General features: G+C 32.5%; 3 protein-coding genes across 9 annotated transcripts; 2 read left to right on the forward strand and 1 right to left on the reverse strand.

The window, feature by feature from the left end:
• Positions 1-406: 406 nt before the first annotated feature.
• On the forward strand, positions 407-4376 carry LOC131668333 (ras-related protein Rab-7a). Of its 7 annotated transcripts, XM_058942416.1 has the most exons (7): positions 664-886; positions 1899-2024; positions 2102-2289; positions 2474-2692; positions 2803-2940; positions 3014-3100; positions 3838-4376. In XM_058942416.1, exons 3-6 carry the CDS (start codon positions 2110-2112, stop codon positions 3098-3100), a joined length of 624 nt encoding a protein of 207 aa, XP_058798399.1. In that variant the 5' UTR covers positions 664-886; positions 1899-2024; positions 2102-2109; the 3' UTR covers positions 3838-4376. The 7 variants fall into 7 exon arrangements, with proteins under 7 accessions (XP_058798395.1, XP_058798399.1, XP_058798394.1 ...); XM_058942412.1 differs by lacking the exon at positions 664-886 and adding an exon at positions 407-647 and having other exon boundaries at positions 3014-4376; XM_058942411.1 differs by lacking the exon at positions 664-886 and adding an exon at positions 1200-1337 and having other exon boundaries at positions 3014-4376.
• Positions 4377-4501: 125 nt separating this feature from the next.
• LOC131668328 (general transcription factor 3C polypeptide 1) lies at positions 4502-13974 on the reverse strand. Its single transcript, XM_058942403.1, has 15 exons — positions 13640-13974; positions 13283-13470; positions 11191-13218; positions 10884-11118; positions 9476-10242; positions 8947-9414; positions 8499-8870; positions 7948-8427; positions 6868-7872; positions 6442-6795; positions 6248-6352; positions 6063-6181; positions 5797-5989; positions 5623-5710; positions 4502-5549 (listed from the first exon to the last, which is right to left on the reverse strand). The coding sequence occupies exons 1-15, from the start codon at positions 13722-13724 to the stop codon at positions 5422-5424; spliced, it is 6615 nt and encodes a 2204-aa protein (XP_058798386.1). The 5' UTR covers positions 13725-13974; the 3' UTR covers positions 4502-5421.
• Positions 13975-14106: 132 nt separating this feature from the next.
• On the forward strand, positions 14107-18679 carry LOC131668272 (very long-chain specific acyl-CoA dehydrogenase, mitochondrial-like). Its single transcript, XM_058942304.1, has 8 exons — positions 14107-14352; positions 14860-15067; positions 15129-15347; positions 15462-15890; positions 15966-16229; positions 16304-16657; positions 16728-16940; positions 17025-18679. Exons 1-8 carry the CDS (start codon positions 14282-14284, stop codon positions 17160-17162), a joined length of 1896 nt encoding a protein of 631 aa, XP_058798287.1. The 5' UTR covers positions 14107-14281; the 3' UTR covers positions 17163-18679.
• Positions 18680-25585: the final 6906 nt, after the last annotated feature.

Below are 25585 nucleotides of genomic sequence, written 5' to 3' on the forward strand. Positions count from 1 at the left end.
CGATTTGATGGACTGTCGAGGGAAATTAAAATCTTAAATTTTAAGCTATCAAACACAAAAATTCATCAATAATTATTAAAGTAAACGAGCCTGTTCATGTATCGAGGAAAATCGTGATTTTCACGCATTTTCCGTTGACGAATCGAAAATAGGAAATTATCACCGATATCAGGGACAATTAGGGCAATTAATACCGTTGTCAAAATTATTTCAATAATTTCCCTTACAATCGAGGGGGTTACCTTCACAGTCCTCAATTTAAATCACCGCGATTGATTGACTACGCGTTAGTGATCGATATATCGAATAGAACTTTCGTGCATAGTGTGTGTGCGTATATAATTTGTTTTGCGAGGGAAGGAGTAGAAGTAAGTCTGCGTCTTTGTTGCTCTTGTATGAATCATCAAATATATACAACGAACAGGTGACGAGTGTATCCTGCTGGAGAGAAAAAGAGATTCCAAGTCACGCATTATATACGTATCAGTGTATATTATATCCTGTGAATGCAACTCAAATGGTCTTGCTGACGTGTGCGTGTAGCCGTTGATGAGCGCCAAGTCTATACAGTTGATTGTGAACATATCGTCATATATAAAACGCCATTTTCTTTGTATATGCAGTGCGTGTAGTTCACAGAGTTGAGAGTGAGTGAGAGAGAGAGAGAGAGAGAGAGAGAGAGAGAGAGAAAGATAGAGAGAGGGAAAGAGAGAGAGCGAGAGCACCAGAGCGCGAAAGAGGAGAGGAGTCTGCTCTAAACAGAGCCTACCACTGTCGCCAGTGTGAGGAAGCGCAGCTGCAGCCTGTACTGCTCTAAATCTTTTCCTCTTTGTTGTTCGCCTATGTTGCCTGCTTTCGTTAAACATTAAACTCCTAGTGCATGCAAGTAAGTAAAAAGAGTTATTAATTATCGAGTAGATGCCTACGGCAACGTATAATAATTTATAACTGTTTCTACGCGACCTTTCGATTAAATTCTTCAATTTCTCTTGACATCGTCTGCCCTGTTTTGTTGTGTAGGTGAATGTACATTTGAAGGCAGACTTTCACACACAAGCACACACATTCCACCACTGCGTTCTCTCGTCTCTCTCTGTCTCTCTCTCCCTCTCTCTCTCCCTCTCTCTCTCTCTCTCTCTCTCTCTCTCTCTCTCTCTCTCTCTCTCTCTCTCTCTCTCTCTCTCTCTCTCTCTCTCGTCTCTATCTGTTTCTCTCTGTCTCTCACGCGCAATACTTGTGTGTCTGCCTGTGTCCTCTGTGTGTTTCTCAATTACGTCGTAATCGCGGTTTTTCGATCTTTGACCAGTCGCAGAGAAGTAAATACGTAAATACTAGGAGTATGTAGCGATTAAACATTACGTATTTCTGTTCGAGACTCCCGAGGGAAACGCATGCTTGTCGCGTCCATCAGTGTTCAAATTCGTGTTTAATATACAACAATCAGCAATTATATTTTATACACCGCGTTTCTCAACAAACGCTGCTAGATTTTAGATACACCAGATCGAATTTATTGGCAACTCTTTCACTCGTAACAAATCTTATTTTTCAAGCTACTTAATACGTCATAAGCGGATAGTAGGTATTTTTCCGTCTGCCATAGCAGTATGATTCAGTCGTTGCGTCGAAACAGTCAAGATTAAAGCTGCGGGAATAGTACAGTTTTACGATCCTTTTTACTTATGTTTATATGTATATAATTATCGTTTTGTGAAAACTGCTGTTGTATTTAATCTTTCCTTCTTTCGCCTCGCGATAACAATGTAATCGTGAATCAATTTCTCATGTGCAAATAATCACTTGATAATAAAACAAAGACAATCATGCTTACTAGCCAGAGTTAACAGTGTTGAATACAATGTTATTCAATGTTTGATTCATATTATTCTTATTCACAGATGAAGTAAAAACGGTATTGAGTATGAACAACTGATTGTCAAGCATTATCCAGAACAGTAGAATATACACATTTTCATTCCATACTTCCTCAATAAACTTAATCTTAAGCTTAACTTGTTATAAAGGTATGTAGAACTTGTGTTATCTATTTTTTGTAATTTTTGGAATATTTAATGCCTAATGAATGTTGCATTTTGAGCAGAATCAAAAATGGCATCTCGTAAGAAAGTTTTGTTGAAAGTTATTATTCTTGGTGATTCAGGAGTGGGAAAAACTTCATTAATGAATCAATATGTAAACAAAAAATTTAGTAACCAGTATAAAGCTACCATAGGAGCTGACTTCTTGACTAAAGAAGTGATGGTCGATGATAGGATAGTAACAATGCAGGTAAATGAGGATGAGTTATTAATTAGTATTATGCTGATAGTTAATCTTTTTATAGATAACATTAAGCTTTTATTCATTTTGGTGGCTATGACAAACATTTCAATTAATATTACTTAAAGTCATCATTGAACCTAATTGAATCTAACAAATTACTACAGTTTATTAAAATATTGCATTTATTTAGATTTGGGATACTGCTGGTCAAGAGAGATTCCAGTCATTAGGTGTTGCATTCTATAGAGGTGCCGATTGTTGTGTATTGGTTTTTGATGTTGCTGCACCAAGTACTTTCAAGTCATTGGATTCTTGGCGAGATGAATTTTTAATTCAAGCATCACCACGGGATCCTGATAATTTCCCATTTGTAGTTCTGGGAAATAAAGTAGATTTGGAAAACAGAGCTGTAAGTAAAATTCAGATATAAATTCTGTAAATGTCAGCAGATAATTTCAATTAATAAAGAAATAAATCATTATTATAATTAACGAAAATGAATTAATATTTTCCAATTAGATTTCTATTAAAAGAGCTCAGCAATGGTGTCAATCTAAAAACAATATACCATATTTTGAGACTAGTGCAAAAGAAGCAATTAATGTAGAACAAGCTTTTCAAACGATAGCCAAGAATGCATTAGCCCAAGAAAATGAAGTAAGTTTGAATATTCATATTCTAACATTGTACACAAAATTAATTAAACTTATTAACTTAAATAAACTCACAGGTCGAGCTATACAATGAGTTTCCTGACCAGATTAAATTGACAAGTGATCAAAGAAACAATGGAAAAGGAGACTCCTGTGCTTGCTAGGTACCAAATTCAAAATCTTTGAATGAATTCATAAATCTACAGATCAGATTATACATTTTGTAAGAATCTCTGTATTGGTGTGACAAAAACTGCAAGTTGGTGAAGTCTGAAGCATTTACCTTACTCTTCTTGAATACATTTTTATATTATATTACCAATCCTTTATTTGATCTTTATTTTTAATTGATATAGCAAATTTATTATAAAACACGAAACTGACGCAATGTCTTAGTATTTTAGGATTTTCTTTACATGCTTTATAGTTTATCCACAATTTTTTACATTGATTTATAAAGATGATTCATTTATTGATTTATAATGAAATGAATAAAATATTAATTTTACAAATATATACCTCTATTATTAAGTATAATCAAGTATTAAATTTTTACGTATATAGTAAGGTACGGTCAGTCTTGCCCTTGCAAAACTCGTTGTCACTGCCGCCGAAAACGAAGCGCGGTAAAGTGAGATTTTAATTGCATAACTTGCAAAAGTATCTAAGGATCCAAGGTATAAATCACTTCTATGAATACTATTAGAAATTCGTCATCACGTATAAAAGTGTTTTATAGAGCATGGCTCATAATGTACGCTGTATTATAATTAATTGCATAAAATTAATTTTCACTATCAATACACGATTACAACACGATTACTATTATTATAAATGTATTTACCATTCAACAGATACCATTTCATTTTGAGTAACGAATTTATAAATGTCGAATTTACAGTTATTCAATTATTGTTGCCGTTGAAAAACTGAAGAAATTCAATGATACCCAAGGCGTGTTTTATTTATTAATGTCAGATGTAAAAAGAGGAAACTATTCCGTTGAACGAGAATAAATTTTTATTATAGTATATAATAAGCAAACAAATCAATACATAGAATTTTCCCTTACCCCGATTATAATCGTTAATAAACATATATTTGTTGATGAAAATAAACAAAGTCTGAAATGTGAAACTCGTTACGAAAATTGTATAAAATATTTGTAAAATTATTTTACACGATGGTTTGCTCAATTATGTACAATAAGTTGAAATTATTCATTAAAAAAATGCAATGTTAATACAAATCAATAATTACATTTTAATCATACAAACATACAATTCTAAATGCTTCAGAGAATTACTGTAATATTGTTACTCTTGTACAAGTTTTACAAAAATGCTAAAAATTATGCATATTATGTCAAAAAGTAGTTACAGTGATATATAATTTTAATATTTGATAGAGAAATAAAGCCCAAAATTCAGTCGTAATCAATTTGTTAACGTTCTATTCATTTTCTGTGCACCTAAAATATTCAATATATATTTTTCATTCATTTATTTATTATCGTTATTAAAATTTATTTAAATAATAATTTTCCATTGTATTACTTACTTTATTAATTTTGTATTAAAATTAAACAAAATTGTATCTTGTAAGATATCTGTGTATGAAAATCATGATATCTCTGAACAAGTATTTGTAGTACACTGATTGTATAAAAACTTTTGAAATTAGACACAAGTTTCAACTTTTGGACTAATTTTCAATTCAAGATTGCTTTATTAAATAGTTTCTATTTCTCCATTCTATGCTTCAGTAATTTTCGGAAATCATTTTCCTGCTAAGTAATTTTTTTTTTGACTTAAAATAGAAAACGAAAGAGCTTCTGTAATCGAGATAATTTTTCTTATATCATGTTTTCGCATATCTCTGACGTGAATCAACCGTTTCGAATAGATTTGATCTCATTCAAAAGAGTTTGTTTTCGACTTGATTCCATTGCATTTATGGGTACATTAAATTAGTACTTTGGTTAGTATTTGGGAGTACTGTGCTTGATTACTGCATTACATGCGAATGTGGAAACACGGGAAGTCAATATTTTATCTAAAATTTTTAAAGATAGAAATGAAGATTGTAACTTTTAAATGTCTAAGACTTACAATTATTATAATGTGACTCCTTGTCTAAGCATTGACTTTAAGTAGGTTGCGTTCACTATTAACGTTCACTATTAATTACTTTTCATACAATTTTCAATCGAAAATCAATTAACTATTAGTTAGGTATACTTTTTTGCGCCTTTTATCGAAAATATTCATTTCTAATATTGCATTTTTTTATACAATTGGAGTTTGAAAGTTAAAGTGAAAAATCTTAAAGTCTACTCGTAGACAAGGCTTTATGTTGAATGTTGGAGTATATAAGTAACAAATAAGATAATGAGAATCAATAAATTACTTTATTAGAAAAATATGAAGTTTACGTAAAATTAAATAGTATAACACCAACGCACATATTTACAACGAATGTATGTTTACAAAGTGGATAAAAAATCCAAATTGTAAGATCTGTTACTCAAAAACATTCCGAATTTTAATGTTGATAGTATTGTAGGCTTAATAAAAACAGAATCGCTATCCGCAGTCAAATCAGGATTTCCAGCTAAAATATGAATCAAATATTAGAATACTAATTGAGAACAAGAAATATTATCAACTTTAAATAATTTACATACTCATATCAAGCTTAGCTGGTCGAGAAAATAAAGTTACTTTGGACATTTTTTGAACTGACATGATCACACAGCCAAGTCTAGTTAAAATCTAAAATAAAATGAAAATATTTTTATAATAATTATTTCTTGGAATATTTATGCTTGCAACTACTAATGAAGAATAAAAAACAATACCTCTATTAATTCTCTCGTATGATAAGGTTGTATAGCAGGTGTGAATCTATTTTGTACATTGGTAAGAGATGTACCAGGTTTTTCAAAGCAGTAACATAAAACTGCTCCAAGCATACGATCTAGAACTCGTCTATTTAAAACACCATCAATTCTTATCCAAGGCTTGATAACTACCTTTATTTCTTCAGCGGTGCTGAAAATTTTTTACGTTGAATAACCTTCCGTGATGACATAGTTACAAATTATATAAGTATATTTCTACTCACTTGAAATCCAACAATTTAGCTGCTCGATAAATATCTTTTGGTTTCAAAAGTACAGTTCTGTTTCGACGTAGCCTTTTCAGACTTGCCGCATTCCCATTGACATCGTTAACATTATCATTCTAAACGCAAAATATAATATTATAGTAAATTAAATAACAAGTTATAAATTGAAATGTGGAATTTACCTTAATTTCTTCAGAATTATTCATTTTAATCACGTCTGAATTGCTAATAGTAGTACTTGCTTCCATAATCTTATTATTATTTGTGTTTTCTGTGACATTTGTTTCCTAAAAAAGTATATACAAAAATTAATATCTGTAAATACTCTAGTTTGAATGACAATATGCTGTATAATATAAAGTTTAGTATTGCTTACAGAAGGTTTTTTAGAAGATTCAACAAAAATATTAGAAGCTTTGGTAGAAATTTCATTAGCATGAGACTTTGGAGTATTATAAAATAAATTTGCTGCTGTAGTGACTCTATTGTTTTCTTTTTCTTTGCCAAGTGTGCTTTCGTCGTTATCTAGAACGTAAACGCTGCCTCTTGGCAATGACTGATGAGATTCTTTTTCTAGGCGAAGTATTTTGTACGAATGAATAATCCAAGGATTTGTAAATTTTTGATATATGTAACGCACGGCAATTATTCCAGCACGTAAAACAATCCGTTTTTCCGATAAAAATACCAAAATATCGGCCAGGGTATTTTTGAGGTAATTGAAATTTGTCTAGAACATAATAAATAGCTTATTATTTGCAAAAGTCAATTTTATAGCATTATATAAATTACTTCAACTTGCCACTAATTCGTGCAGAGATGCGCCAAACTCTTCTTTGCTCTTTATGAATTTGCAAATGTTGTTTACTTCATTCCAGTCGAATTTTTCATTAGCTTTCATTTCTGTTTCGAAGTTCTGATAGGGAATGGGATTTTTAGGGAAAACCGCAAATTTCTTAATATCTTCCAATATTTTATCAGCTATTTCGATGTTAATAGGTAACAATGCTTTTGGCAAATTCATACCTTTATAAGTTGTTGTGGGGTTTTCAAGTCCTTCAGTTACCTTGAGAGATGAGAACAATTTAAATGAGTTGACAACAAAATATTCGTGAGCATGGTGGCTATCATGAAAAGTAAGATCGTGTAACTCTTCACGCATCCTCAACATGGCAATACGTGTTTGTCGTGTTCGTACATCTTGAACTTCAATGCGACTCTCAAGATCTTCCATAGCCTCCCAATTGGCAACATTTTTTACAAGTTCGTTTACTTTGATGTATGTACCTTTACTTTCAGAGCATGACAAATCTTCTTTATTAGAAATATAATCTAAAAACGATTGCATATGGTTAATAGATAAAGAATTTGTACTATTATTTTGCACTGTTGGTATGCCTAGATTAGTTTCTAAATCTTTATCAGCACAAGATTGCAAATCCAAAATATGATGCGTCCAAGACTGACTTTCAAACAAAAGGCTTTCGAGTTTTTGTTCATCATTACAGCAATTGATAACCATAGGTTCGCTCGTTAAAGCATTTTCTTCTGGAGAGCTGGTTTTTGGCGCTTCATTTTGTACAATATTTATCTCCTCTGTTCTGATTTTCATTTCAACTTCCGCTTGATCTTTCTCACGTCGCAAATTATCCTCGTCATTACTAACTTTTAGCCGTTTAGCTTTCAGATTTTGGTGATATTCTTCCGCCATTCGCTTTGTGGAACGAACTGCAACGAAATTTTGTTGTTCATCAACCATATCTGTCTGTCTGGCTTCATTCAATTCATTATTTTCATTTACCGTGCTCTAAAACATAAATGCAACTCGTATCACGACAACAGTCAGTCACATTAAAAATCATAATTTATACAAGCGTGTTACCTTTACATCATCGACAGACTCCGAATTAAGCCCATTTAAAATACTTTGATATCGAACTGCTATTCTTTGATAGACTTCGTCCTTTTCTGGCAAGCCTGGATCAAGCATGATAATTTGGTCAGGAATCTCGGTGTCAATGTCTATGTTATTGGCACCCAGAAAATCGTAGACTGCTGCTACCATACCCCCGAGACCTGGTTTCACTTCAACACCATTAATATCTTTGCTTTGCCTTTCAATATAATTTTCTAACAGCTGCATTAACATTTCATAAGATTCAGAAAATACTTCATAGGGCCATTTTGTCCGGAACTTGTAATAGTAAGCTGAACTTAGTTGATACTGAGAACTACTCATCGGCATGCAATTGCCAAACTTTTTGTAGGCAGACATATAACTTTTCTTCATAGTGACCATTTGATCGGCACGAATTTTCAGCATAGCACTTCTCAGTAGATACTCTGGATACTGCTGATATACCTACAAACAAATTTCGATTGTATAATGTAATTTGTTATGACATTTTGTCGAGGATACTTCGTGTAGCTTACTCGAAACAGTTGATAGGCCCAAGATCTCCGTTCTTTACCACAACACATGGAACTGTGAATGACAGAGTTGATTGTGGCTGTATGTATGTCAGTGATGTCCCTAACTTCTTTGGAAACTCCAGGAGATGAGATTGTTTTAGTAGGTAGCTTCAATTTGTGAAAGACGTTGAACTCTTGAATAGTTTTTGGAAGTATTATCGGCTCTCGGTGCTCCATATCCGATATGTTATAATATTTTTTAGCGATGTAGGTAACCAAATCTTTAAACACTTTTTCAATTTTCTTCTCGTACTCCATAACACTTTCACTTTCGCTTCTTAGCTTTTCATTTAGGCCACCAAATCGTTTGTTCACATGGTAATCTTGTTTAATCTGAAACATTAATGTAATTTATCACCAAAATATTGTTGGTGGTGGATGTTGTATGTGCAAGTGAATATAAACTCACCTCTTCAACTCCTAATAGAACACTGTTGACCGTTTTTGGCTGTTTCAGCATGTAAAGTAGTCTTCTCTGACATGCCCTTGACGTTTTATTGTACGATGTGAATGAATAGGAGCGCAAAACATCTCTTATCGCTGTAAAAGTAACTGGATTGCGTCTTGGATTTGGACAAAGATAGACCATCGCGACTTTGCATACCAGCAAAATGTTGTCCTCGTGTTGCTCCCAGTCAACTCGAAGCTTATCCATGCGTTGCAGAGCGCTAAAGTCTATTTCATCGTACTTAACGCGATTGCGTAGAGCTCGTTTTCGTGGCAAAACCTTACGAATCACCTTTGATGGTTTACTGGACTGTACAAAAGACAAGTTCAAAGGAACGTGACGCTTCGTCTTTGTCTTTTCTACAAATTTTGATGAATCTGTACCTGTTTTTCCTTGACCATGTTTTACTGGACTTGATCGTTTCTTTGTCTGTAAAAGAAAGCAGTATTTTTAACACGTTATATTTGAGAGCGAAATTATAATAAAGTACCTGAAGTACTTTGCGAGGATGAGAGGCACGATAGCGAATGCTTGCTTTAGTCAGATTGACCGTCTGCGTGGGCCAGTTTGGTTTTTTAGGCTTGCTTTGCTGAACGGCATTTATCCAATTCCAATTTCTTTTCAAATGAGAGAAAAAGGCGGAATCAATGCCGGCTGCACCTTTGCGATCTCCGGGCACGAAACCTATGTCGTCGACTATTGCTTCCGCGACAGTTTTTACTCTGGTAGCTTCAATCATTTCAGGCTTACGCGGGAGATCCTCCAAGAGGATGTCTTTGCCTTCTACTACATTGCGACCTCCCAAATCAGTGTTGATACACGTATTCCACATTTCGTACCAATAGCGTTCGACTTCAGCCATTGTGGAGAAACAAAATTTAATCACTGGATAAGGCTTGTCCTCAATTTTGTGATAACCAGCTGCGGATGATGTCGTGTCGAGAAGTTCAGTCTTACGATTGAGGTAAATAAAAACTTGATCTTTCTCCTTCAACATTTGTGGTCCAAACTGCACGAGACCCAAAAAACACAACCTCGTCACGAGTTCGTGAACACTAAACATGTACTTGCGCCTCAAAAATAATAAATTACGAATAGCTGACGGTATGTCTCTCATCAAAAAGTGTTTTTTCACTGGATGGTTGAGGTACTCTTGTAAACCCAGTACTTCGAAATTCACATTGTGAACTTTGACAAAAATAGACAAAGGCATTCGCAACAATATATCACGAATTAATGCCCATCCTTTTGGATAACCTGAAACAAGTTCATTTAAAACAAGATGTTTTCATTAAGGCCCCGGTCCCATAGGTACGTACGAATGCGGACGGATACGGACGCGAATCGCAACTCTAGTAACATCACTAAAAATATCTAGTTCGATTATTTAGTACCAACACTACCGGTAGTGAGCAAAAGTGACTGTTGTTTAAAACTGTAGCGCCGAACGTACCGCATTTAATGAACGCCTATCTAACCATTATATTATTGCAGTCTATAAGATGGCAAATGATAGAGAATTGATATACTTTCAACTACAATTAATTATTGGAATTAGGCCTTAATTTTATGGAAGTACTTGAATATATGAGAAGAAGAAAATATATATAAATGATATGTATTAATCATCCCAAAAACTTTTTTTACATTAGTATACTCATCAATAAGCAATATTCATGAAAATTTGAAAAGTAAATTGTAGACCTGACATTTGAACATTAAATGTGGTACGTTCGGCGCTACAGTTTTAAACAACAGTCACTTTTACTCACTACCGGTAGTGTTGGTACTAAATAATCGAACTAGATATTTTTAGTGATGTTACAACAGTTGCGATTCGCGTCCGTATCCGTCCGCATCCGTACGTACCTATGAGACCGGGGTCTAAAAGCTCATACCTCGATGTTTAGGTAGAGGTGGAATTAACATTTTCCAGTTAATTTCTTTGCTGTAAACATCAACATTTTTATCGGGTAAATCATCTGACGAGTATCCTTGTTGTCTGAGATGTTCAAAAAAATCACTTTTTGATTCTGGTTTTTCAGTATGATCGTAAATTAAATAATATAAAAATATATGCATTGCCTTCAAACGCACGAATTTCGGGCAGTATCCATATTTTTTCCCTAAACTCTGCAAAATATTCGAATAATAAATAAAAATCTTCAGAATATTATAAAATGAAACTAGATTAAACTGACTTACATCGTTTCTATAAATAATGTATTTGCCTTCTTCCGATTTTCTCGTACTTGATTCTGTGTTATCAACTGTGGATACTTTTTTTTCACCATCAATTAAATTTAATATATTTGTTTCCATCATACAAAATTTTAATTTGGCTTGTTCAATCGCCGACTGAATTACTGTATCGTCTTCGTTTACAGATGGATCACAGATAAAATTGACAACTTTTTCTTTTGTATGATTCTTATTTCTTAACACCAATTTGATGTACTTAATCAAATTATCTTCTGATAATTTTTGCAAGAGTCTGATGAGTGAATTTTTATCCATTCTAACATCAAGACCTTCTTTATCTTCTTCTTTGTTTATGTACTTCATTAATTTCTGCGTATCTTCAATTATCTTATGCTCTTTTACACTATCTAAGATTAAGTTTGCTCTGCGTATTAATCTATAAGAAACAGTTGATTGCAAATTATCAGAGTCTTGCACATCTTTCATAAATCCAACAACAGCGACTTTTGAGGATTTCTTCTTACATTCTGGTTTTTGAATAATCACATTTGTTTCTATCATTTTATAAAAATCACTTTCATGAATACCTTCAGTCTGCTGACTCTTAATTGTATTTGTACTATTATTCTCATTTAAAGGTAATTTTTCATTGCATTTGTAATTTATTCCTAATGTCTTTTTAATATTCGTTAATGATGTATACTTATATTTATTTCTAGTTTTTGTTATTTTATATTTCCGGAGTATGCTATTTGCCCTTGATAACAGATCTTGATTATTTTTATTAATTGCATTTTCATTTTTTGAATCAATATTTGCCAATAAAATATTTTCGTTAGATTCTAGACCATGCTGAATAACAACTTTTGTAACTTCACTTTCTTTGCCTCTGGTTATACTTGGTTTCCTTTTTTCTCCTACTACAGAGTCAATGTTTTTCTTTATTTTTATAATTTCGTTTTCTAGTTGTTTCTTTCTAAAATTTTGCGATTCAAATTTTTTTGATACAAATTTTTTGGTTCTTTGTCTACCAACATCATCTACATATGAAGATACAATTTTCGATTTGTCAAGATTCCGAAGTATTGCCCGACCTATTAATTTTGGGAATCCCATTTCTGTGGCAAGCTCGGACTGGCTAGCTCCTTTACTTTCTTTTGACTCAACAGCAGCATAAATCTGTTTCAAGAATGGTGTATATAACTTATGATTTCTAATATCTAGTTGACAAAAGTCACAGTCTTCTTTAGATTCTTCAGTACGCCAGATATCAGTTATTTCTGTATTTGGATCTGTTAATGTAACAAGCTTAATTATTCTTTCTTTGCTTGCATTAGCTTTCACATGCCATTCTTTGTCTGAATGATTTGGGTAATATGATCTATAAGGTACTTTCAAATCAGTTCTGAAAACTTTTTGCAACATTTGAATTTTGAAAAATTTTTTAATAGAATAATCCAAGTTTAGTTCAGTTTTAACTTCATTGTATTCAGCAGCATAATTTTCCTTTGATTTAAGAAAGTTGATAAGATGTTCAGCCCACATTATTACTTTAGGCTTTCTTACGTTGTAAAATCTAGTAAGGTGTATTAATGTTCCTATATTTTGACCATTATAAGCAGCACCTGTAGTACCTTGATAATAAACTTGCTTTCTAATCAATCCTTGCTCCAATAGAACTTTTCTCATGTAGAATAAGGTTTTGGCATCTTCTTTTATGTGAGCAGATTTTTTTATTGATATCTCTCCCATTTTTCTTGTTCTACCAATTCGTTCCAAAAGACAATAATGTGGTAGTGATAGCTGAATAATAGGACTCACTGTACTATCTATTAAAGCATTTTCTCTCAAATCTTGACTAGCAACAATAACTAATTTCTGTCCATATTTTTCAATAACCTCGCATAGAGTCAAATCTTTTACTATAGTAGATACATCTTTACGAGAATGATAAGTGGAGCAAGAGCCTTTAATACCAAGCTTAACATCCTCAACTGGACAATGAGGATAAATGTCTCGTTGATCATATCCCTGCAAGACAAAAAAAAATGATTGAAATTTTTTACTCTTTATTGCATAATAAAAATTTGCTTACTTTTTCTACTTCTGAGCTCATATACTCTAGCTCATAGCGATCAAATATTACCAAAGTCTCCCTGGCATTTTCTAATTCAAAAAATTTAAAGTCATGCAATTCTAAACAAATTATCCATATTTGTTGCATAAAAGCATTTTTTAATGGAAGAGTATCACCAAGTCTCATAGCTAATCGCTGCCATAATGCTGAAACAAAATTTTTTAAATAATATAAATAAATATTTAGAAAATGTTAACAAATGTGCTTATATTAGATTTCAGATAATCGATATATCAATAAAATATCAATAATCGATAAAAGTAAGTAAAAAATAAAAGTCAATATATGTCAATAAAAGCCAGTACAACTTAATACCTTCCAATGTTATTCCGTCCAAACCTTCTAAAGCAATCTCATCAATTAATATTTCAACTAAGCCAATAGATTTTGTCATGTTCATCTTTGCTAGAAAATGTAGCAATATTATCAATAATCAACACCTTTTTTTACAGTCCATACTAATTTAACGTATCTTTATTATGCGCCTATAATCTCTCGAAATTAAAAAGATGTGATTGTCAAAGGTTCCGATGTTGTACACAACACAAGCTATTCAGCTATATTAGCCAATTAGCTATAACCACACGGACCAGAGTAACGATGGTGAAGCTAGGTTGCCAACCCTAATGTTAATTTATGCTCCAAGCATCATGTCATTGCATGATGCTATAGAGTAACAAATGCGCATGAGCAAAAGATATTGGAGGGGCTCGTTTCGTTTATGGTATACGGCCAATACGAGACGAGATAGGCTTGCCATTGACAGCTATCTGCTTCGCGCTTCGTGTTCACGGCTATCAAAACACGTCATCAAAATATTCACAAGTATAGATATATATATATACATATTATTTCTATACTATATGGTAGAAATACTATTATATTAGTCCCACGCGCAAATAGTTGACGTAGTCAATCGTGAGTCGTATTTGACCTTTGCAAACATATTTCTGAAAAATGATTTGTGCGTCAAAAATTTTAGCTTTAGCTCCAAAATATCTTACTAAATTAGTTAATTCGAATGTCAGGTAAGTGTTTGTTTTTTTTACTATTTAATAGCTACAGGTCTCGAAAACTTCCACTACTTATTATTATGTATGTAATAGAACGTCGCATAATGTTAATGTAATATTTGATCTATTCAGAATATTATTGACCTAAATTCTTTATTAGATGAATGTAAATGACTTGCATATTTTCGTATTAATTTTGTATATATTTAATTACACTACAAGTATCAACATTGTAGTTTGAATGCATTATGTTCTTAACGTTACTAAAAATAACATTGCAAAAGTAACAGATTTTTTTGACCTTTGATCATGTGCTTTATTGGTGGACTTTGAACATGAACTAGTCATCTCATGTAACTCTTTGATAACTTTTTATGATATCAACTGATTTTCTTATTTATTGTACACTGTTGGTTTACTTTTATTATAAATACTTGTGAATTTTGGCAAGAAAAATAATTTTCAGTTAATTGTCAATATAGTATATAGACTTTTATTATTTAATTAACTTTTATATTACAGATGCTTTGCAACACAAGTAGCAACGAGAACAACTATAGAGAAATCAAAAGCTAACAAATCTATTAGCAAAGAATCACAATCATTTACTATGAACATATTTCGGGGTCAATTAGTATCTAATCAGGTATTTCCGTTCCCTGAATGTTTAAATGAAGAACAACAAGAAACATTAAAGATGATGATAGATCCAATTGAGAAATTTTTTGAGGTATAATGTTTTTATATAATATTCAAAGATCATGAAATTCAATTTTTTAATGATGTTTTAGGAAATTAATGACCCTGTCAAAAATGATGAAACTGCTTCAATTGACGAAAAAACAATGAAAGCCCTATGGGATCTAGGAGCCTTTGGCATTCAAGTTCCACAAGAACTAAGTGGACTTGGTCTTAATAACACCCAATATGGAAGATTAGTAGAAATAGTTGGACGCAATGATTTAGGAGTGGGTATAACATTAGGAGCTCATCAGAGTATAGGTTTCAAGGTACTTTATAAATATCATTGAATTCAATTCATTGATTAATTGTTCATGATCATCTGGTACAATGTATAATGATTGAAAATTTCCAGTTTTTGTACAATTAAATGAATATTTTAGGGTATTCTCTTATTTGGTACTCCAGAACAAAAAGCAAAATATCTTCCAAGAGTTTGTAATGGTGATATGGCTGCTTTTTGTCTTACTGAGCCAAGCTGTGGTTCTGATGCAGGCTCTGTGCGCAGTAGAGCTGTAAAATCTGCTGATGGTTCACATTATGTTCTCAATGGTAGTAAAATATGGATTTCAAATGGAGGAATGGCTGAAATAATGACGGTTTTTGCACAAGTACCAATGAAAGATTCAGTCACTGGAGAGACCAAAGATAAAGTCACCGCATTCATCGTAGAAAGAGCATTTGGTGGTGTTACTAGTGGACCACCAGAAAATAAAATGGGAATAAAATGCAGTAACACAACAGAAGTATATTATGAAGATGTAATAGTTCCTGCTGAGAATCTTTTGGGAGGAGAAGGACAAGGGTTCAAAGTAATGTTACAAGAATATTATTTTTATTATTTCAAATTTATTTTTGGTTTATGAACTAAATAATTTTAATATCAGGTAGCTATGCAAATTCTAAACAATGGAAGGTTTGGTATGGCAGCAGCTCTTTCTGGAACCATGCAATATTGTATTCAAAAAGCTGCAGAGCACGCTGTTCAACGAGTACAATTTGGGAAAACAATCGACAACTATGGAACTATTCAAGAAAAATTAGCTCGCATGGCAATGTTACAGTATATTACTCAATCAATGGCCTACATGATTTCAGGTATGATGGATATGGGTTATCAAGATTACCATCTAGAAGCAGCTATTTCAAAAGTAATTTATATAAATTTTGTATAAGATTTGACAGTTTTTTCAAGATTGATTTACATTTAATTTTAATTACATAGATTTTTGCATCCGAATCGGCTTGGTACGTTTGTGATGAAGCTATTCAAATTCTTGGAGGGATGGGGTACATGAAGGGCACAGGATTGGAGAAAGTGTTGCGGGACCTGAGAGTATTCAGGATATTTGAAGGAACGAACGATATCTTACGATTATTTGTTGCCTTAACAGGCATTCAGTATGCAGGTAGCCACTTAAAAGAATTGCAGATGGCGTTTAAAAATCCGACTGCTAACTTAGGTTTGATTGCTGAAGAAGTATCCAGAAGAGCTACCAGAGTTATTGGTTTGAATTCACCAAATTTGACTCCCTTAGTCCATCCTAAACTTGCTGATTCTGCTAATTTATGTGCCAAAGTACGTTATTAATAGCTAAAAGTTCTATATTATTGAACTTTATTTAATTCTCTATTTTATTTCCTGATAGAGCATTGAATCGTTTGGTTCAACAATTGAATCCATTCTGGTAAAGTACGGCAAAGGAATAGTTGATGAACAATTTATATTGAATAGACTGGCTCAAGCAGCTATAGATACGTTTACAATGGCTGCCGTTTTGAGTCGAGCAACTTTATCTGCTAGTAAGAATCTTCCATCGGCTAAACATGAAATGTTGATGGCCGAAGTCTGGTGTTCTGAGGTAATCGAAATTTTCGCTGTATAAAAGCAAAATATCGAAGTATATTGACCATTTTAATAACAAATTTTTTTTGTATATCTCTAGGCTTCCAGTCGTGTTGCATATAATTTGAAAACAGTTGGCGCTTCTAAAAATTTAGCTGTTTTTTCTAATCTAAGTAAAATATCAAGAAATGTTTGCGATGCTGGTGGAGTCGTACAAGTAAATCCTCTTGGATTTTAAAGATAGCTTATGGTATTTATGGTATTTCTTATTATATTTAAAGTTTTACTGCAACTATCATATTTGAGTAGAATATCGCATAGTTTGATAAATTCATATTGCAGAATTGTCAATTGTTTTAGCTAAAAATACATTGGGATTTTTATTTTATAACACTTTATAGTTTTATAACAATGATAAAAAGAATTCATGACTATTTTTGTAATGATATTTGAAGTGCCTTTGCAAATTTAATATTAATACTTGTGCTTGCAATAGGAAATGTATTATTGTACATACCATTCAATATCATTAATTCTTATACAAATTTTTATTTTTGTTGTATACTTGCGGAAAAAAAACGATTTTTAATTATAATGTTAGTCAGTTGATGCAAAAACAATGCAAATTACGTAAGTTGCTAGAGTATTGTCAAATGTATGTACATAAATATACCAATTTTTATATAAAATTTTTCAATTAAAACAAAAAGAAAAAACATTTCCATTAAAATTATTTACGTGACTTATTATTATCTACATTCAATATTTCAAATCTTCTTTGAAACCATTTTATTATTTCGAACAATATGAATTACACTTATACACGTATATATATAATGAAGCGAGGCTGGGAAGACATACAACACTACAATCTCTTTCCCGAACATCTAGTATATACGTGTGTGTGTATAGGTATGGTATTTTTCGACACTCCGTGCGCAAAGTGCGTCTTTCCCGCACGCTCGGCAGAAAACGTGCGTTGAAAATTGCACTTTCCACACGTCGTATCAAAAAATACGGTACGGCACATGTTCGGGAAAGAGTTTTTCGTCTCGTGTACCCTTCCACCCTCGCTTCGCTCGGGCGTAAAAGCCACACGAGACAAGAATCTACTTTCCCGCACTTGTATCGTAATGTACTATTTCGACACTCCGTGCGGAAAATGCGCTTTTCCCGTACGCTCGGCAAAAAACGTGCGTTGAAAATCGCACTTTTCACACGTCGTATCAAAAAATACGGTACGGCACATGTTCGGGAAATAGTTTCTCGTCTCGTGTACCTTTCCTCCCTCGCTTCGTTCGGGCGTAAACGCCACGCGAGGCAAGAATCTACTTTCCCGCACTTGTATCGTAATGTATGATTTGTGCATGGCGTGTTGATATAGTACGCACTGCGATAGAAATATGGGAATAGCATATTACGATACAAGTGCGGGAAAGTAGATTCTTGTCTCGGGTGGCGTTTACTTTATTATACTTAAACTTGTTCTTCAATAGTTTTTCATGATATATTGGATTCCTTGAACAATTTTATTCCAGCCTTTTTTGTTAAATATAATGCTGTAATCATAAGAACAATCAAATTCATAGCTACTTGCTTAAATTTTTTATCAAAAATAAATATACTTGAATAACAATAATTAATATTATTACAATTATTATAAATGGAAATTTTTATAAATTTTGGTGTTGAGCAAATAGATTTACACGTGTTATTGATAGTACAATTAAATTTGAAAATTATTCAATAGAACTTAAGAAGAATATTTGGAAGTCTCACCAAGTTTATTGTAATTTTTTGGATTACTTTTTTGGATTAATTATTAATCATTTATTAATAATACAATAAATTAATACCATGATTTATAGAATTAATAATAATTATTATAAAATTAAAAACCAGTTGAAAGTAGCAATTTTATTTTTAAGTCTTATATTAACATCAAACTGTATGATAAATGGGTTAAAATAGAAATAATAATTATTTTCGATAGTTACGGAATAAGTCTTTATAAACGTAATTTTATGTTAATTGTGTACGTATTTGATTTCCAAGATATATTTTAATAGAGTCCCATGTTCGAACCCCAGATAATACTACATATAATTTCTTGGGTCTGATAACATCCCTGTGCAGATAAGCTACGAGTACAAACATTCACTCATTAGCGTCTTTTCGTCATCGTAATTCAGAAATTTACTGTACGATGAATTTAATCGAAAAAAAAAATTGAATCGCTGTAATCTATGTTTTTAAGGTCGCTCTTTCGAATTGTGATGGTTAGAAGTCCCTAAAATGAGTTTTTTATGTGAAAATTACAAATTAAAAAAAAAATAGCACTGTTATTTATTTATTTTTTTTTTTTTTTCATTTTTTTTTTTCATTTTTTTCACCTTTTTCTTCACCTTTTAATACCGATAAATATCGCATCCATGGGCCCAAAACTAAACGTTATTGGCTTAAGATTAATAAAAAAAATTTATATTCATATGAAATGGTGTCCGAAACAATAAATTTTACATTTCATTTTCAGCAATTTTTTTCTATTGACTTGATTCTTTTATTTTATTTGTCCACGTTTTTTCTGGATGTGATTTCACTAGCACATTTTCAATCAAGGCAAGAAAAACATAATTTCATTAATCAAAAATTAAAGCTTTTCAAAGAAGTACTTCTATTTTTTATGAAGAAATTCAAGTTATCGACGACTTATATCCTGTTGCTGAAGAAATAACGAAAAGTTGATATAACAGTTTCAAAAATAAGAACTTAATACTCAACGAACTTCGATACAAATTTTATTTGGCTTCAGCTAAAACTGCCAAAAAAGAGTCGATATTGTCATCAGTACCACCAGCAAAAGCAGCATCGCAAAAACATTCGAAACGAGTCTATTATCAAATGTAACTATGGCTGGGAATAGGACGGACTCTAAATCCGAAAGTTTGGGGATGGGAAAAGACTAATTTTATTATTATTCCCACGTTAATAGACATAGGAACTGCTGTTGTATCAGAAGAGTTTCTAAAAAAATGTAAGTTACATTAGCGATAATTTATATTAATTTATTTACAAACTTATGTAGCGTTATCTTATAATTTTATTTATTTTCACAACTATTGTGCAGCTGTCAGGGTAATTGCATAAAAGGCCGGTGTGATTGTAAAAAGGTTGGTTTGAAATGCAATACATTTTGCAAAAATTGCAATGGTGAAACGTGCGGCAACGCATCAGAAAAAACAAGACATAGTGCTGAAGATCACGATATCGACGATGTTGATGAAGATATAAAAGAGAGATCAATATTCCATCAATCAAAAATAAATGAATTTCCAGATGCAGCCATGGACGATGAATATCAACGCGGCGATGAATGTACTGAACATTACGACGATGAAATGTTAGAAAATAATACACATAACTTCGATAATTAGCATATAATTTGTCTCTGATATGTATTGATAATTCTTTTAAAATTTTTTGTCATATTTTTGTATTTTCATTAAACAAAAACAGATTTACCATGATGTATCGTTTCTAAATAATGTTTTTTCTTTTAATTCGCAATAATCTATATATAGAAAAGCAGAACTGAATGTACAGTTATTTAAATATTAGTTATATAATTTAATTAATTTAAGAAATAATTAGATACTTTTCTTTACTATTTTCTTATTAAATATTTTAAAAATTTGTTAATTATGTGACGTGGGGAACAACGTTACGTAAAAAATGTTTTCCGGAATGGTTGGCGAAACCGTATTCCTAGATGAGTCGGGTGTTGGTCTAAACTTGCGTGTTTGAACCAGGGATTGACTTACGTTGCAAAATGAGAATGGGAACTTCTGGAAATTAACAGGGGTGATTCTTGTATTTTTAAAAATTAGAATCGAAGGGGAATCGATTCTACGCTAATAAAAAGGAAAAGGTAGCAAGCTAAACTCTACAGGTCGTCAGGCGTACAGTGTAGAGCGGAAGAAACGGCATTTTTCGCATAAGACTTCCTAACGCAGAAATTGTTCTCGTCGTCAAGCGCACCGAGAAACAAATTTTATGCTTTTGCTTTGAGGAAAAAGAAGCGGCGTCCTTCACGCAGATCTTCTCTAACGGGGAAATATATATACCGGGTGTTCCAGACCATCCGTACAGCCATTTTAAAATCGAAAGTTCGTGTTTTTGTGAAAAATGTTTCAGATGAAAGTTGTTTACGACAAAGGGGGCCATCTATCTGTATAATTAGTTTTGACCTTGAACATCGTTTTCAAGGTCATTTGAAGGTCGAATTGTTTTTTTTAAATGGGAACTCCTATTTTTGACACCGAATTCGGAAAGAGCGGGAAATTTTACGTCCAAAACGGTATTTTTAAATGTTTTTTCATGGCCTTGAGAAGGTCGATTAAGATCAAATGCTTGAAAAACTGCCTAAAAGCGTTTTTTTTAATTTTTAAGATATCGTAAAATGACCTCTATAAAATTTGTTCAGAACAGAGTGGGCCACCCAATGCACCAAAAACCTTTGACCTTTAACCTCATTTTGAAGGTCATTTCAAGGTCGAAGTGTTTTTTGTAATGGAAACCCCTCTTTTTGACCCCGGATTCGCACATAGCGCGAAACTCAACATAATTCCTTATTCAAACGTCGGATTTCGCGCTATGTGCGAATCCGGGGTCAAAAAGAGGGGTTTCCATTACAAAAACACTTCGACCTTGAAATGACCTTCAAAATGAGGTTAAAGGTCAAAGGTTTTTGGTGCATTGGGTGGCCCACTCTGTTCTGAACAAATTTTGTAGAGGTCATTTTTCGATATCTTAAAAATTAAAAAAACGCTTTTAGGCAGTTTTTCAAGCATTTGACCTTAAATCGACCTTCTCAAGGCCATGAAAAAAAATTTTTAAATACCGTTTTGGACGTAAAATTTCCCGCTCTTTCCGAATCCGGTGTCAAAAATAGGGGTTCCCATTTAAAAAAAAAACAATTCGACCTTCAAATGACCTTGAAAACGATGTTCACAAGGTCAAAACTAATTATACAGATAGATGGCCCCTTTTGTCGTAAACAACTTTCATCTGAAACATTTTTCACAAAAACACGAATTTTCAATTTTAAAATGGCTGTACGGATGGTCTGGAACACCCGGTAGAAGATAGAATGAAAGGAATAGCAACAAAAGAAAGATATATAAATTATTTATTTTGTTATAAATTTACTCTTTTTTTTATTTAGAGGTTTAATTAGGATATAACTTGGGAGTTATTGGCGAGGAGCGGTGCTAAAGTCGTACACTAAAAATTCTGTGTTGCTGGTCGAATTGAGAGCTGCAGACCGCCTTTCGGGGGAGCGGGTCTGCTTTTATACCCCAAGCGTACCGTAGGCGTGAGTATTCGCCTCAGAGGGAGTTATGTTTTTCGGTGTTTATATTATTTGGGGACGTTATTATTTTAATTTGAAAGCGTGCAAGGATTTATTAATCTAAATACAAAATAGCTTAGGTAAATCTCTTAGTGTTCTAATATAATGATTGGAACTCTTAATTGTATTTTATTTTATGAATTAATCGATTTCATACATTAAATAGTTTAATGAGAGTAAATGCAATCTTCATTTTCAATTATTAATTCCTTAAATTGCTAAAGGCTTACAATGTAAATCGATTAAATTATAATTTTCCTTAAATTTATCCATCTTTTAACAAATTAATTTGTAGTTATGTGTGATTCGCTAACTATAATTTGAACATGTTATGAGTGTTATTTTTTATTGTTTATTTAATTTCAATGAGTTTCCGTTGGATTTGACGGTTAAAATTCCTTTAATAATATTCAAGAATCATTGTTTCTTGAAGACGAATGAACTTAATTATTTATTTTAATTGATTTTCATGTAAAAAAAATGCGATCGTATAAAATAAAATTTAACTATAAAACCTATTTCCCTAATTTAAACGTGAATCATATATCATATTAAATTTTACTATTTTAATTTTTGGTTATAACAATTCGTCCTGTATAAAAGAGTTACTTAATCGGTGAAATATGAATTTTAATAACAAAAGATACATTATCAAATGTTAAATTTTAAGATGTATAGGAAAACGGAAAAATCAAAAGAGAAACATACCCTAAAGGTACGAGTTTACTTCTTTTTTTTTTTTTTTTGAACCATGCGGCCGGAACAGATTTAGGTGGGCTTTGCTATAAAAAGCGAGACGCTAGATGGTAAACACCTACAATCTACGTGGATGATTTATTTTTCTTCCGATATTTATCTACATTTTTGGATTGCAGTCTATTTGCATAGCTTCTCTCAACGATATAAATAGATCTTGGAAAGAGAGATTTTTAAGTGTTTTTTTTTCCTATTTTTAATGGTTTTTTTTTTGGAAATATGATTTACCACTTTGATGTTATAAATTACAACTAAAATAATATTGAATTTAACTTATGATTAATCGTCCGACGTTACAAATATATACAGGGTGAGTCATTTTAATTTCCCCAGTCTAATAACTTTTGAAACAAGCAAATTACGCAAAAATGTTTCAGACCAAAGTTGTAGGGGTTCAAGGAGGACATCTAGGGGTGACTTTGAAATTGACCTTGAGCTTGACCTTGACGGCTTTCTCAAGGTCAAGTCTATTTTTTTATTGGGAACCCCTATTTCTGACCTCGGAATCGGAAAGAGCGGGAAATTTTACATCCAGATAACATCTTTTAACATGGGTCAAAATAAACCCTTAAGGTCATGCTAAGGTCAAAACTATCCTGGAACAAGAATCGAACAATGTAAGCAAAATACGAAAAAATGACTCAGAAAAAAGTTGTAGGAGTTCAAGGGGGACGTCTAGGGGTGACTTTGAAATTGACCTTGAGCATGACCTTGACGGCTTTCTCAAGGTCAAGTCTATTTTTTATTGGGAACCCTTATTTCTGACCTCGGAATCGGAAAGAGCAGGAAATTTTACAGGATTTAAATTTTTTAAATTTTAAAATTTTTTAAATTTAATTTTTTTAAATTTTACGGGACTATTCTTGTTTCCGTTCCCTATCCTTTTTTATTTTTCACCGGACTGTATGATTATTATTAATAAATTTCAAATATTGGAAGTTGTTGCTAATAATTTGCTATTACAAGTCTATTAAATTAATGAAACTATTTCAGTATCAATCTGATGTTCTGCAAAGAAATAAGAGTAAAAGTTAAATACATAAGGATAAATTTCATGTTCAATGAAGAATCTATTACATTTGGAAGTCGTTTAGAAAGTAATCGCAATACGTTCAGTCGTGATTTCAATTTTGAAAAAGTTTTAAATATTACTTTTGTTTTAACCATGCTTGTGTTCATTGTATCACTATCATTATTTCTTCATATTTGAATAAGAGACCTTTCTTATTGCCATCGATCATATGAAATCTAATTTGGACAATATTGCCTCTGTTTTCAGTAATATTTAATTTGTATCATCTTTCTATGATCTTTGCCTTTGTTGATTTGTATTGAGGTTTTTTGAAAAAATCTTTTAAATATGGCTGATTTTACCCCAACAGAGATAGTTGATATGATTTGGATTTTAGGAGAATGTAGAGGTAATTACCGTGAAGCGTCAAGGTTGTATCGAATTCGATACCCACAAAGGCGCCATCCTGATCACCGTACCATTCATCGTCTTGAAGAAAGAGCTCGACAAGGGCATCTACGAAGAAGTCGACCAAGACATGAGTATGATGATAGAGATGCTAGGGTTTTGGTTGTCTTAGGATTGGTTCACCTAAATCCTCATATCAGCAACCGACAAATAGAGAGAGAAACAGGAATACCTCAGAGAACCGTTATTAGAATTTTAAGAAGTAATAGATATCATCCGTATCATATTACCTTAACGCAAGCATTAAACGCTAATGATATGAGAAACAGAGTAAATTTCTGTCGGTGGGCTCTACAGATGATTTTGCAGGATCCGAATTTTTTTGATTATGTCCTTTTTTCTGATGAAGCTACGTTTCATAGTACTGGCCAATTGAATCGTCACAACAGTCATTATTGGTCTGATCAGAATCCTCACTGGTACAGACCAGTCGATAATCAACATCGTTGGAGTGTAAATGTATGGTGTGGAATAGTTAATGGTCATCTCATCGGGCCATTCTTTTTTGAAGAAAACGTCAACGGCAATGCTATTTTAGAACTTTTAAGGGATCATCTCCCACTTTTACTTGAAGACGTAGATCTTGAGACTAGACGTCGAATGTGGATACAACTGGATGGTGCAGGACCGCATTTCGCTTTAATTGTACAAGAGTTTTTAAATAGAAATTTCCAACAAAGGTGGATTGGAAGAGGTGGTCCAGTTGCTTGGCCTGCACGATCACCGGACTTAACTTCCCCAGATTTCTTCCTTTGGGGATACTTAAAAAATACTGTGTTCGCCGAAGCGCCCACAACAAGGGAGAATATGATAGAAAGGATTAGAGTTGCATGTAGACAAATCTCTAGAGATATCTTACTGCGCACTATTGAAAGCTTCGAACAGAGGCTCAAGCAATGCATCGACGTAAATGGTAATAATTTCGAGCAAAACCGATAGGAAATAAGTTTATTCTAGTTTCATCACGAATTGTGAGCGGCAAGGGGACTCACATTAATAAAGCACCCCAAATCGT

This window comes from Phymastichus coffea, unplaced genomic scaffold (genome assembly GCF_024137745.1).
Source record: "Phymastichus coffea isolate CEN01 unplaced genomic scaffold, Cenicafe_Pcof_1.1 PCOF00076, whole genome shotgun sequence".
Lineage (NCBI taxonomy): Eukaryota > Metazoa > Arthropoda > Insecta > Hymenoptera > Eulophidae > Phymastichus > Phymastichus coffea.

Coding starts and splice junctions, on each gene's coding strand:
- LOC131668333 (XM_058942412.1), top strand. CDS start 2,110: ATGGCATCTCGTAAGAAAGTTTTGTTGAAAGTTATTATTCTTGGTGAT. Junction 2,290..2,473: donor ATAGGATAGTAACAATGCAG/GTAAATGAGGAT, acceptor GCATTTATTTAG/ATTTGGGATACTGCTGGTCA. Junction 2,941..3,013: donor CATTAGCCCAAGAAAATGAA/GTAAGTTTGAAT, acceptor ATAAACTCACAG/GTCGAGCTATACAATGAGTT.
- LOC131668328 (XM_058942403.1), bottom strand. CDS start 13,724: ATGAACATGACAAAATCTATTGGCTTAGTTGAAATATTAATTGATGAG. Junction 11,119..11,190: donor ACATTATTTATAGAAACGAT/GTAAGTCAGTTT, acceptor AATATTTTGCAG/AGTTTAGGGAAAAAATATGG. Junction 5,550..5,622: donor ACCAGCTAAGCTTGATATGA/GTATGTAAATTA, acceptor TTCATATTTTAG/CTGGAAATCCTGATTTGACT.
- LOC131668272 (XM_058942304.1), top strand. CDS start 14,282: ATGATTTGTGCGTCAAAAATTTTAGCTTTAGCTCCAAAATATCTTACT. Junction 15,891..15,965: donor GAGAAGGACAAGGGTTCAAA/GTAATGTTACAA, acceptor TTTTAATATCAG/GTAGCTATGCAAATTCTAAA. Junction 16,658..16,727: donor CTGCTAATTTATGTGCCAAA/GTACGTTATTAA, acceptor ATTTCCTGATAG/AGCATTGAATCGTTTGGTTC.